Genomic DNA, 12184 nt, shown 5'->3' on the forward strand with positions numbered 1-12184 from the left:
GATATGATGAACTATACATATAAGATAACAAACAAGTCAAATCCTAAGGCCAAATGGTAAAAAAGGTGTATTTAATTTAATATTTAGAAATTTGATATCTTATTAGGTCTCAAACAATATATGAAATAAGAGTTGTGTAGTGTTACAATGTATCACAAAACCCTTAAGGAAATATATTATTGGCATGAGGATGACACACAACATGGTTAGGTGAGTTAGATTGGTTAGATCATCCTTCCTATATTGTCATTGTTGGAAATTAGATGATTTGCAAGTCATAGATCAACTATATCGGTGAACATATTAATTAGATAGACATAATTGTTAAGTGTAGAATGTATCAAGTAAAACATAGTCAGATGTAGTAAAGTAGATGCACAATAGCACATGGTTGATTAATTATGATGAGAGGTCTATAGGATATGTCTATAAAATATGTGTGAAGTGATTTATGAAAGAATATCAATCATAAATTTAGAGGAAGTGAAGATTTGATGAAATTTATAAGTCATAGTGTGAAGAACAATCAACCAACAAAGTGTAGTTCTATAGATTCATCAAACTTGATAAGGGTTATGTTATTTGTTGAAAATTCAAATGATTAGTTGAGGTTGGGCCCACATCAAGACACAAAACTTAAGGTTACAGTGCTTGCTCATGAAATTTGAATTGCCTTTGTGGCTGACTAAGAATAACATGTTTAGGGTTTTTTGATAGCCTTAAGAACATTATAAAAGGGATTGAAAGATCAATGTGTGGTAATGGTTCATGTAATTTATGTTATTATGGATGCCATGCATTGTGTTTCAAGTAATCTAGAGCATAGCATTGATCAAGAACTTATTACATCTGCCATACATTAAGTCCATTTTTTAGATCATTCATCACTTGTTGATTTTAGCAAGTTGACAAGCTAAATCTCTTAACAAGGTCACTCTTGATCATGTGTGCAGGATCCTAACAGGTTCAATGATAAAAAAAACCTCTGACAATGTGAAACTTAATTGGAGTTATAAATCCCTTAACTAGGTAGGTCTTAATAGATCTCTATTGTAGGCTCCTAACATAGCTAAATACTCTTAATCAAGTTTACCCTTAACTAAGTGGATATAATGCTCTTAATAGGGAAACTTATTACTATAATAGTAAGAATTTGTGGATACTAATTCCCACCATGTCTTTTTCCCTCTAACAAAGGGTTTCTTCGTGAAAAATACTTGTGTTAAAGTGTTGCATGTGTGGATGCTTGATTTACTTTGTTGGTGAAAGTATTTGAGTTTTTAATTACATTGATCCCCACTTCCCCACTCCCCCTTCCCCCTACCTTCTTGGTGTCTCTTGGTATTAATAGATATAACAAATAAATTACAAAAGAGATTTGAAACCCAACTCATATATGATGTGAAGATGATAATAACAAAACACATGAAACCCCTAAAGGGAGAAACAAACCCTTAGGTCAAAAACCCAGGGGATGTAGGACAAGTTTTGTTCACCAAATATAGATAAATAGAATGATTTTAGCAATCTTAGGTTTAATTAAAAGAATAAGAGAGTATTATAAATCATATAGAACTTTGAGATTTGGAAATGCTATAAATGAAAGCACATAGCTAATTTTGGTGGTTGATAGATGGTTGTTTTTTATGTTTAGATTAGAACATATTCACTCTAACTTAAAATCATAACTTCTTTTATGTATTAGAAGTGTAATAGTGGACTCCAAACATGATTTCTCTCACAATTAAATAGATCAATCCTAAGTGCATCAAATAGAATCCTACATTCTATAAGATTGAATTGTAACCAATGAAAATGATCTAGCACGAAAGTATAAAAAATAATCCTTGCAACTTTTTCTTGTCTATGATTTTGTCAAGGCAATGTTTATAAACACCTTAGGAGTTTATTGGATCACTAAGAACAAATTGTATAAGCCAACCCTCTATTACAGTCAATTCCATGATTTTGAATTAAATATCTAAGAGACAAACAAAATAGCCTATATGATTTTGATGTATAACTATTATTTGTAAGTTGCAAATCCAAATGTTACTTGTTTGAATGTTTTTTATTCAATTATGTGAATGAATTGCATATAGAGTCTTCAAATAGAACAACACCACCAAACATGTACTAAGTTGGTCCATAATTATTAGAAATTTAAACATGAAATGTGGTACTTTTGAGATGATACATGGATGTGTCAACATGTGTGTAATTTTATGTATGATAAAATTGACAAAATAAAAGTGCAAATGAGTAGGTTGTTGATAGGGACAAAATAATATCAAGTGCATTAAAGTGGTTCAATGAAAAAGAAACAAAAAGAATAAAAATCAACTCATGATTTTTGTTTACTGCAAGGGTACATTACTTTGAGAAATTATTCCCTAAACATGGCCTGACTCTATGAATCACTGGCATGCTGATTTATTAATAAAGTTTAATTTGAAGTGTTTCAATGAAGAAGAATAAAAAAGAATAAAAAGTTTAATTTGAAGTGTTTAAATGAAAAAGAATTAAAAAAATAAAAATCAACTCATGATTTTTGTTTACTACAAGAGTACATTACTTTGAAAAATTATTCCCTAAACATGGCCCAAGACTCTATGAATCATTGGCATGCTGATTTATTAATAAAGTTTAAAACCTCTTAGAAAACTTTTAGAATATTGTCTCTTCTATGTTGATAGAGTATTCGTTTTTATGTGGATTTTCATATGGGCCTTCATATTTGTTATTGTAATGTCATCATTCTCAACAATAGAAACATCCTTCCAATTATGTGTATTGTTTGAATTACGATAAAATATTCACCAAAACTTCCATTCCTCTACAAGATGATCAATGTTATCATAGCGATAACCAGGATTAGTTGAATCCCCCTAGGCACTCTTCAATTCCATATATTACCAAGCAATCCACTATCTACACGCTCTTCACCTAAAACCCTCGGAACAAGTTTCATGACAATCTCATATTTCGCATCTTGTAGGCAACCATCACTCTTACTATAGCAATTCCTTGCGTGTTTGTCTCGTGCACGTTGATTCTTTTTCCATTTGACATTAAATACTTCCTTGGCTGTCTCAACTTTGTGTAACAGTCTAATCTTCCCAACTTTGGAATTCAGCCATCACTCTCCTTAATCTCTCTTAGATGCGTGTTTGTTATCTATTCATTTGCAGTCCAACTTCCACGCCATACTTCAACTAAAAGCGTCTCCTTTACCACCCAACAAACTACTCCATCTTCAACGTACAGAAATCGCCCTCAGCAACCAACATCTTTATTACCATCAATAGGCTGCTAATAAATTTGCCGGGCCCATGATATACAATCTTCCTTGCATATCAAATTTAATCAATTAATGGCAAATTAAGTCAAAAATCAGTTTGATGCAATGAATACCTTTCAACTGATTCAATAGCACAATCACTCCTACCACTCTGGCTGCTCTCTGAGTTTTCCGTGGAGTTCAACAAGGAATATCTCGTAGGCCTTTTGAAATATTTCATGGGAGTATTTGATAGCCGACCGTCTTCATTAATTTTGGGTTCTCATGTTTCTGATATTTGCAATCTGACAACTCTTTTTCCTTTGCAAACTCATGCATCAACGTTGTGTAGGATTGTTGGCACTGGTGGTTTTAATCATGAGTTTTAATATGTTTATTATTATTTATTGTAGAGCTCATTTGTGAAGTAGGTGTGATATATGGCAATATAGTGGATCACGGGTCAGTCATTTGTAAAGTTACTGAGCGCAATTCGTTATGGAGATTGCAATTTCTAGTTTTTCAAATCACTTGTGAGCTTGGGTTTTAGATATCATGAGTGCTTTCTAAGGTTGTATGGGTCCTCGTACTCACACCTATGGTACAAGTATTTCACGGTGGAGAGTATCATAGTTAAGGACTTTGGGTTAAGATTTTAAATGTTTTTTCGATTTTGCAAGTCCCTATGCAACCTTGGTGCTTTCTATTAGTATTATTATTAGTATTGAGCTTTATAAATATGTGGCTTTTTAGTGTATTTTATATGATAAGTTTGGTAGTTTCTACGAGGCTCTTTTGGACAGGACTTTTCTAAGTATTAGCTTTAAGATTGTACTATAATTATTAATTGTTGTAGATAATACAATTGAGTTCTGAGTTCTGAGTTCTGATTTTTGAAATGTAGATTTTTTACTTAAAGAGTTATCCCACAGAAACTAACTCTGAATTTATTAATTGTTGTAGATAATACAATTGAGTTCTGAGTTCTGATTTTTGAAATGTAAATTTTTTTCTTAACGAGCTATCCCACAGAAATATGGGATTACATTTTATTAGTTTAACTCTGAATTTAAGATTTAAATGTAATAGTTGAAAGATTTGTTTACCATTCACTCCCATTATAGATTTGGCATTTAGAAGTGTTAGCATCCAACCTTACTTTGATATACTTTTTACGTTCACAACTATGTATCCAGACCCATCTTCTCCAGAGAGAGAACCAGTAGTATTGTTCTTAAAACACTCCACTAAAAGAATACATCATTTTTTAACTGAACCTTTGCACAATGAACCAAAAAAAAAAACGGTGAAAATATTATATTATATGTGCATGTTGCAGCAAGAACAGGACTCATTGGTTAGAAGAACAGAGCAAGGTAGGAAAGAGTTCTCTTTGAGTTTTGGGAAGATTCACGAAACCAGCAGGCCGTGATTGTATTTGTATAACCAAAACTCAAATCGAGTGTAACTAATCCTTCCAAACTCCCATGTCTGATCATTTATCTCGTTCTGATTATTTAGGATTCGGTTTTGATCAGTTACACGAACGAACTTAGGAATTCTTTCACAGAAATGAACACTGACATTAGATTTTACTGCCTATGCTCCAATTGGAAACAACATAACAGGTGCTGAAAGGGGTTATTTACGTAGGAAAAAAAGTTGTAACAAAACCACCGGAGCAAGAACGTGCGCGAGGAAATAAGATACTCATAGATAACATTTTCCACTCCACTATAATATGATGTTAGTCCTTACATTAAAGAGACTACAGTGAGGTAGGGTTTTGATAGAGGTGTTGAAGAGGTCTTATAAGAAGCTGATTAAAGGTGGGAAGGTTTAAACATCATTTATTAGAACTTAAAAATGTTAAATAATTAAAATTGACTTACTTATTGAACAATAGATAGTTGAACAGTTGGACAGATAAAATTGAATTTGTTAGGTGTGCTTCATCAGTGACATACACAGGCTCTGCTGTCAGGATTGCACAATCGCTACGAGAAAAGTAGCTACTTAGAGGTAGATCACAAGAAACCTCAAATTGTTTTCCCATGTTTAATTTAATTAACTTCCATCTAATCTACCCAGATTGTTTTCGTATGTATTAAGTTGAATTACATTTCATTTACTAGGATTTTTTAAGAGACAAAATGTCATGCAAAAGCAGATAAATCAATACCAAAATTATGAGTGGTTCATCAAATCTAGAGTGAAATTTAGTCAAAGTTGATGTGCTACATTTTGTCAGATTTATTTGCCATTCCAAAAGGCTTTACTGACAATCTCACTTGACATCATAAAGTCAGGTAAATACTGACTGGCCTATAATTAAGCACAAATAACAAACAAAAGGGTAGATTTATAGCTTTTCCCTAATCTATTGGAGGTATTGATAAACTGTATATGCACGATAAAATATTGGAAGACTCAGAAACCATGGACAGTGTGGTTCAGGAAAATTATAATTTACATGTGTATGAAATCAAATCTCTATCATCTCATATGAATAGCTGCCGGTGGCACTTCCCTAGCAAAGCCCGAACCAAGCTATATGTACATATTGTATTGAGAGAAGCACACTAATTCTTTCATTATTTGATTCGGATGGGAATTACACAATCTTCAACCTCTGAAGTCATATTACATCAAATCTGAGCAACGTGGAAGATATCGCCCTATAGTTTCTTGTGATTTTGTGCCAAGGAAAGCAAATGCCGAATACCTTCTGTCCATATCTGTTGCTCTTTGTCATTGCTGCACTCGAACTCCATTACTCCACGAGCAGTTTTAAGACCAAAATGGCGCCTCTGTTCTCCCTCCAATAAGTTTCTACCAGGCCACGCAGGGATGTCACTGCAAACATCATAAACAATACCTGCCAATATGTTCAACAAATGGATGCAAGCTTTAGCAAAGTTCAAGATCAGTAATGAAAACGGAGTTCTCTTTATGCAGAATTGCTTGCAGTCAAAAAACATAGCACAAAGAAGTTTCCTCACTCTTTTTTTTCTTCGAAAATGTACCACCAATGTGCTTGCTCTTTAGTTTCACCACCACCTGCAATGCATTCTGGAACATTAAACGGAAAAGAAATATCCCACATTAAATACAGACTATTGCCTGAATTTCTATGCATGCAGGCAGAATTTCATCACCATGTGAAGTCCAATAAACAAAAGTGAGACGTGAAACAGACTTCACCACGCAATACCGCCAAAACGAGAAAATACTAAACAAAAATGATTTTTGATTTTCACCTGTGATCTCTTGTTGATATAAACAGCTACCTGTTTCCAGTGAATGACACCTGTTAACAGAATTTTACATTAGTCATAAGCCATATTAACTCGAGTACCTTAATTCACCCAAACAGATATTCTTTTGGAAAAGATAAACCACCTTTTCTTGTGCGCTTTAAAAGGTCACCTCCTCTTGCAAGAAAATCTTGGGAAGATATTTCTGATTCATTATCCTCAGGAACTAACTCTCCACTAAATCGAGATAATGGATTGGATCCCTTTTCATATGGTATAACAGAGGCATGACTCCATAGTTCTCTCTGTGCCCTCGCTTTCAGAGTTGCTGCTCCACGCAGGGCTGATTGAGCAGTAAGAGAATTTAATAAGAGATTCCACTGGCAAAGCACATATCTACAATATAAACTCCCAGATTCTCCCCTCTAGAGAATAAACCATGGCAGTATCCCTCCGATAAGTTAACATGCATAGATCAATCTGGGAAGATGGTTTTTTAATGAAAGTATTCAGAAAATCAAAGAGAATACTGTATTCAATATCATAGCGGGTAACCTTATTTCCGCTTCTGGATTAAGATTGTGACTATCTTTTTGAGCCAAAGTTATGGGTCACACTGTGTCCCATCATCAGAGTAAAAGGGCAGCAAGGATAGGAAAAATATATACTGGTTTACAGAGTGTGATCAGAAACGTTAGCTTTAAAAGATACATAATCTAAATCTAGAAGCGAAAATAAATGATTACTAATATGAATTGTGGAAACACACATGCAATTATCATAGAGGGTTTTATCAAAAGTCATCGTTGGGATGGAATTGGCATGGCATAATCTGGTAGTGTAAGTAAAATACGACGATTGAACATAATCCATGCAAATTGCAGCACCGCAATCAGACATTTTGCTTGAAAAAAGTTACTTGAGGAAACATGTATTCATGGAGTACCTGTGGCTGCACCTGCAGTCAAGGTCATAATATCTCCAGGCTTTTTGACATTGACAGCAGAGCTCACCACAGCAGCCATTTGTTCTCGATCTGCTCCCATAGACTCTGCAACCTCAACACACTGCGCCGCTACAAGTGCAGCTGCTGATGCAACTGCCATACTTGTTTTTAAATGCCCATTCTCCCCGGATGAGGTAGCAGTAGCAGCCGCAACTGCTGCAACTGCCGCAGCTACACCAGCTACTGAGATAGCCGCATGGACTTGTGCATTGTGAGTGCGTGCCTCCTCTTTTTTTCTCTCTTTCAGATCTTTCAGCCACCTTCCAACTGTTTTTCCTCGTATCTGCGTTCTTGTTGAGCTGACATTCTTGCAGAGCTGAAAAATAAAAATGCTTGGTTAGAATTTCGAAAGCATTGACATCTGTTTGTTCCAGCAGAGGTCAGAGAAAGCAACTAAAATTGGGCTCTAACAATAACAATATGGGAGTATGACTAACAGATTTTTTCAGTCCATCATATTATATAGTTGATGGGAAATGTTGATGCTGATAAACTCCCACACAATCTTACCCAGAAGCATGAATATACTATGGGAGTCTGTCAAGCAGAATTGAAAGTACCAATCCCCTGAATTGTAACAAGTCAAGGCAGTTGCAATATTCTACAAGTCCGGATTAGAAATCTAACCATTTAAGACTTATAGATAGTGCAGATAGAGCAACTAAATACTGCTGCTCTGAATTGGTAACAGGATAAAATAGCGACATTTTTGGTAACTCCTGATAGACCTCACTCATATTAACTGTTTCAATTAAGTACTCTCTAAAATGTACAATTAAATGGTCAAGAGTGGCTAATGTAAATCAGTCTTCTTATGCTTAACAAGCCACAGTTGTCCTTGCCTCATCATTCAATGTATACCCATCAAGAATTGACCAGCGTGTGAATCAGAAACTCGTGCTGTTCATCATATACAGGTTATTCTAAAAATAAAAACTATATATTAAGAAAGACCCACATAAAAAGATAAGCCTGTATTTCAAGGAGCCATACCCTATTGTTCAGAGCATGATCAGTGTGGCAAAGATCAGGGTTGAGAGCTCGTTGCTGTAAAATCCAACCCTGGGTAAGACAATGGTAACAAACATATAAAAGATCTAGCATGCATTAGCATCATATTTGTCTTGTGAAAAGGACTTGCTCAGACTGTGATCATTGTGGCAAAGATCAGGGTTAAGAATTCGATACAGTAAAATGCAAACCTGGATGACACAATGGACACTGGAAACAAATAAGTAATATTCCTTTTAACACAATAGCCCAGTGAAAAGGAGCGGCAAAGTTTGCCATGGTGGATGAAACAGGCATCATAGATAAATAACACACCTTTAGATCATCAGATTCCCTTGGAGAAATAGGAGGACTTCCACCAAATGAACCAGCAGTTTGGATTGTAAATGGAAGTCCACCATGAAGACTCTTTCTTGATGTCAAAATGTTATTTTCCTGTACAGGAGAAAGTATTTATTAGCTTCAAACAGGTAAATGAACGGAACAAAATGGGTAAATGTAGTTATCATGTCACAGGACATGTCAAGTATCCACAAAGGCCTTCGTTATCTAAAGCCACGATATAGAGCCAAATGTTACTAATCTGAATTCTACAGTTAAGTATAGAACCTTGTAGATCGAATCACGCTGATAGCGATATATATTTTTCGTTATTATTAAGTTTAAGCACTTAACAGGCAAATCACTACAATCATAAAACCAGCTAAAGCCCACAACCAAGCAATTTACTACAAGAATGAAAAAGCAGCACTGTGCCCAGAGCCCAAATAAGGAATTCATGAATCATTAACTTCTCCAGCATTTCCCCTCTCGTTATAGCTTCAAGTCATTTTCTGTATTCTGGGGACAATAAGTGTCATGGTCTCCCTGACACCCATAAAGTTTCCCAGCAAGAAAAGACATTCTGAGAGCAATATTGAAAAATGCAGTAAATGAAGTCATACATCCCAATCCTGCTTGTATACGCGATTGGAAGTATGCCTATCATCACAAACAATGACACCCATCTCGAGAACTCGATCAAATCCGGGAAAGGAGTTCTTTAGAACACAGACATGTAGAAAAGATAATATTAAAATTTACAGGTTCAAAATGGGGGGAAAAGCTGGAGAACACAACACTATGTTACGCTTTTTAATCTTTTTCATTCCATTAAGGCATTTTCAGTCTCGCCCATATAATTTTTGTAATAAAAAACAATAAATTTCCAATACCTGCAAATCAACTTCACCCGTAATTGTAAACCACCAGTAGAGTTTGAACATCAAATGCCCAATTATCATGCTAGGCAATTTCGCCCTAGAGTCTATACCCACCATGATCATTTCCAATCCATTGCAATTAATTCAAAGTGTAACCACACGACTGATGCGTTACAAAACTATTGATACTAATCACACAAACATACCAATTACTCACTACATCACACAAGAAAAACCATGCAAAACAATTTGATGCTCCCTAAAAACAGAAAAAAACCTAAGCAGATCATTAATTTTGTAAGAATGTTTTTAGCTTGCTGAGATTTCAATTTATATTCTTATTTAACCCCTTTAAGGTAATACGATGCAAGCAAAAGCTCTCAGCAACTGCGATTTGACAACTACCTCGCTACACAGAGCATCTGATAGACAACAAAAGGATAAAAGCCTGAATCCACAGACGGGAAGTAATAATCCAAAAGATGAAGCAGGATACTTACTGGGTGTGCCAAAATCCGTTCCATGACTAGCTGCGAAGTCCCATTGGAGGCAAATGAATAGGGAGCTGTAACTAAAGGCAATTTATCCGGTGCAAACTTAGCATTCTCTTGAAAAGCAGAGGCGCCTTTTCCCCCTCCATGACCAGTAAAAGGAGCAAGAGCCTTGGACACCTCCAATGCTGAAATGCTCCAAGATCTGGCCAAGAATTCCATTGGCTCTTGCGGAGTCTCAGGAGGTGCAAATGACCTCCCAGGCAAGCATATTGGATACTCTTCTTCAATATTTACCAGAGATTGCGCAGAGTTGATGGGACCAAATGTAGCAGAATCCATTACAAATCTCTTGCTTCCAAGCCAAAACCCTAGAAATGACCAAATCTGCAGATTTAACCAAATCCTAGATGATTTTGATTTCCTTCAGCGAACCTTCTTTTAACTAAATTGTCAGATAAAGTCCTTAGGAAACAAAAAGAGGAAACAACAGTGCCACATAAATTCTTTCCGACAACCTTATTTTAATTAAAGGCAAGTAATGCGAACAAATCTACGGGAATCGAGGAAAGCTTAAATGCTAAGGTAACGGAAGTCAGTGCATTCATACTTTACTTAAATAAGCAGCTTTGTGGATGCCGACGGTTTGTCAAAGCCCTGGAAGAACAGCAAAGAATAGGAATATTGAAGAGGATTAAAGGGTAAAGGCAAAAGAAACAGATGGGATGGATTTAAGTTTACATGCGATAAAGCATGAATCGCATTCTCAGATTGACTGCTCCTTCTGCGAAACAGCCTTAATGCCTGCCACATGTCCAAACTCGTCGTTTTCTCGCTCAATTTCTCTATCCTGCTCTGCATAAAACGCTGCAGTACAGAAATCGAGCTCATTGATGCAGAAACCCAAACATAGAAAAAGCATTACAAAGGACATCGGTGACACGTTGTTCTGATTTCCAAATCATTTTCTTTTCTGGATTGAAAAACGGGCCCAAACGTGAATTGGGTATAAAAGTTGAAGTTATATTGGATTATCAGAAAGCTGAAGATGTCAAACAACGTTAAAAAATCAACAAACGAGTTCGTGCTGTAAATCTGGCCAATCTTCAGAAAGTGGCACTACCAAGGCATTATAGTAAGTGTTTCAGCTCTCGAAGTTTTCTTCTGAAAATTTCTCCGAAGTTAAAGAGTTACAGATTCCCATGCCATAAGCTTCTCCATGTCCCGACACCGCCAAGCTTTTTATCATCCAGAGAAAAATTGTGTCTGGGGCCTGGAATGAGACGATTGAAGCCATCCATTGAAGAGGAGGAGACATTTTTTGTCCCCAATTCCGGGAAGTTTGAAGGGGACAACGGTCCAACTTAATTAATTTTTCTAAATCCCGTGTTTAGTATTTCGCGCTCTCCAATGGGAGATTTACAAATGTTCTTAATCCCTGTGTTTAAGCGCGTTTAATTCTTCACGGGATGCAAATGAATATCTTCTAAAGCAAAAAGGATCCTTCTAAGAGGGCTTACTCTTAATGTGATTGAATAACAATTGTTTTTATCTTTTCCAAGTGATGCATGCTCTTTTATGATGTGTAACTCATTATGTACAAGGTTTTAATATATTTAAGCAATTTAGTTTTTCAATACAATAAAATTATAATTTTTTTCCATAAAAAGAAGTTTTGCACTGTTTTTTATTATTTATATAAAGAAATTCTATAATATTTCTGAAACAATGAAGTAGAAGCTATGGAGAAGTGGAGTTTTTTAAAATATAGAATTGTTTTAAGATCTTTATATGAATATTATACATCTTTATATTTGAGAATAGATTCTTAAGGTTTGATATATTTTTGTTATTTGAACTTTTTTAAATCTAATGTGCTTGTGTGATTTTTTTTTTTCAATCTTAGTCTCAATAATCTTATAATCTTGTCTTTAGAT

At 35.2% G+C, this 12184-nt stretch overlaps 1 protein-coding gene across 9 annotated transcripts; it reads right to left on the bottom strand.

Moving 5' to 3' along the window:
* Nucleotides 1-5467: 5467 nt before the first annotated feature.
* LOC149552107 (VAN3-binding protein-like) lies at nucleotides 5468-10994 on the bottom strand. 9 transcript variants are annotated; one of them, XM_089787578.1, is made up of 9 exons: nucleotides 10858-10994; nucleotides 10257-10634; nucleotides 8870-8989; nucleotides 8537-8605; nucleotides 7484-7859; nucleotides 6683-6880; nucleotides 6541-6590; nucleotides 6283-6340; nucleotides 5468-6158 (listed from the first exon to the last, which is right to left on the bottom strand). In XM_089787578.1, the coding sequence occupies exons 2-9, from the start codon at nucleotides 10587-10589 to the stop codon at nucleotides 5959-5961; spliced, it is 1404 nt and encodes a 467-aa protein (XP_089643704.1). In that variant the 5' UTR covers nucleotides 10590-10634; nucleotides 10858-10994; the 3' UTR covers nucleotides 5468-5958. The 9 variants fall into 9 exon arrangements, with proteins under 9 accessions (XP_089643704.1, XP_089643702.1, XP_089643703.1 ...); XM_089787576.1 differs by having other exon boundaries at nucleotides 6283-6352; XM_089787577.1 differs by having other exon boundaries at nucleotides 10257-10866.
* Nucleotides 10995-12184: the final 1190 nt, after the last annotated feature.

Source organism: Cupressus sempervirens, chromosome 6 (genome assembly GCF_028749045.1).
Source record: "Cupressus sempervirens isolate cs-2001-9-10 chromosome 6, ASM2874904v1, whole genome shotgun sequence".
Classification (NCBI taxonomy): Eukaryota; Viridiplantae; Streptophyta; class Pinopsida; order Cupressales; family Cupressaceae; genus Cupressus; species Cupressus sempervirens.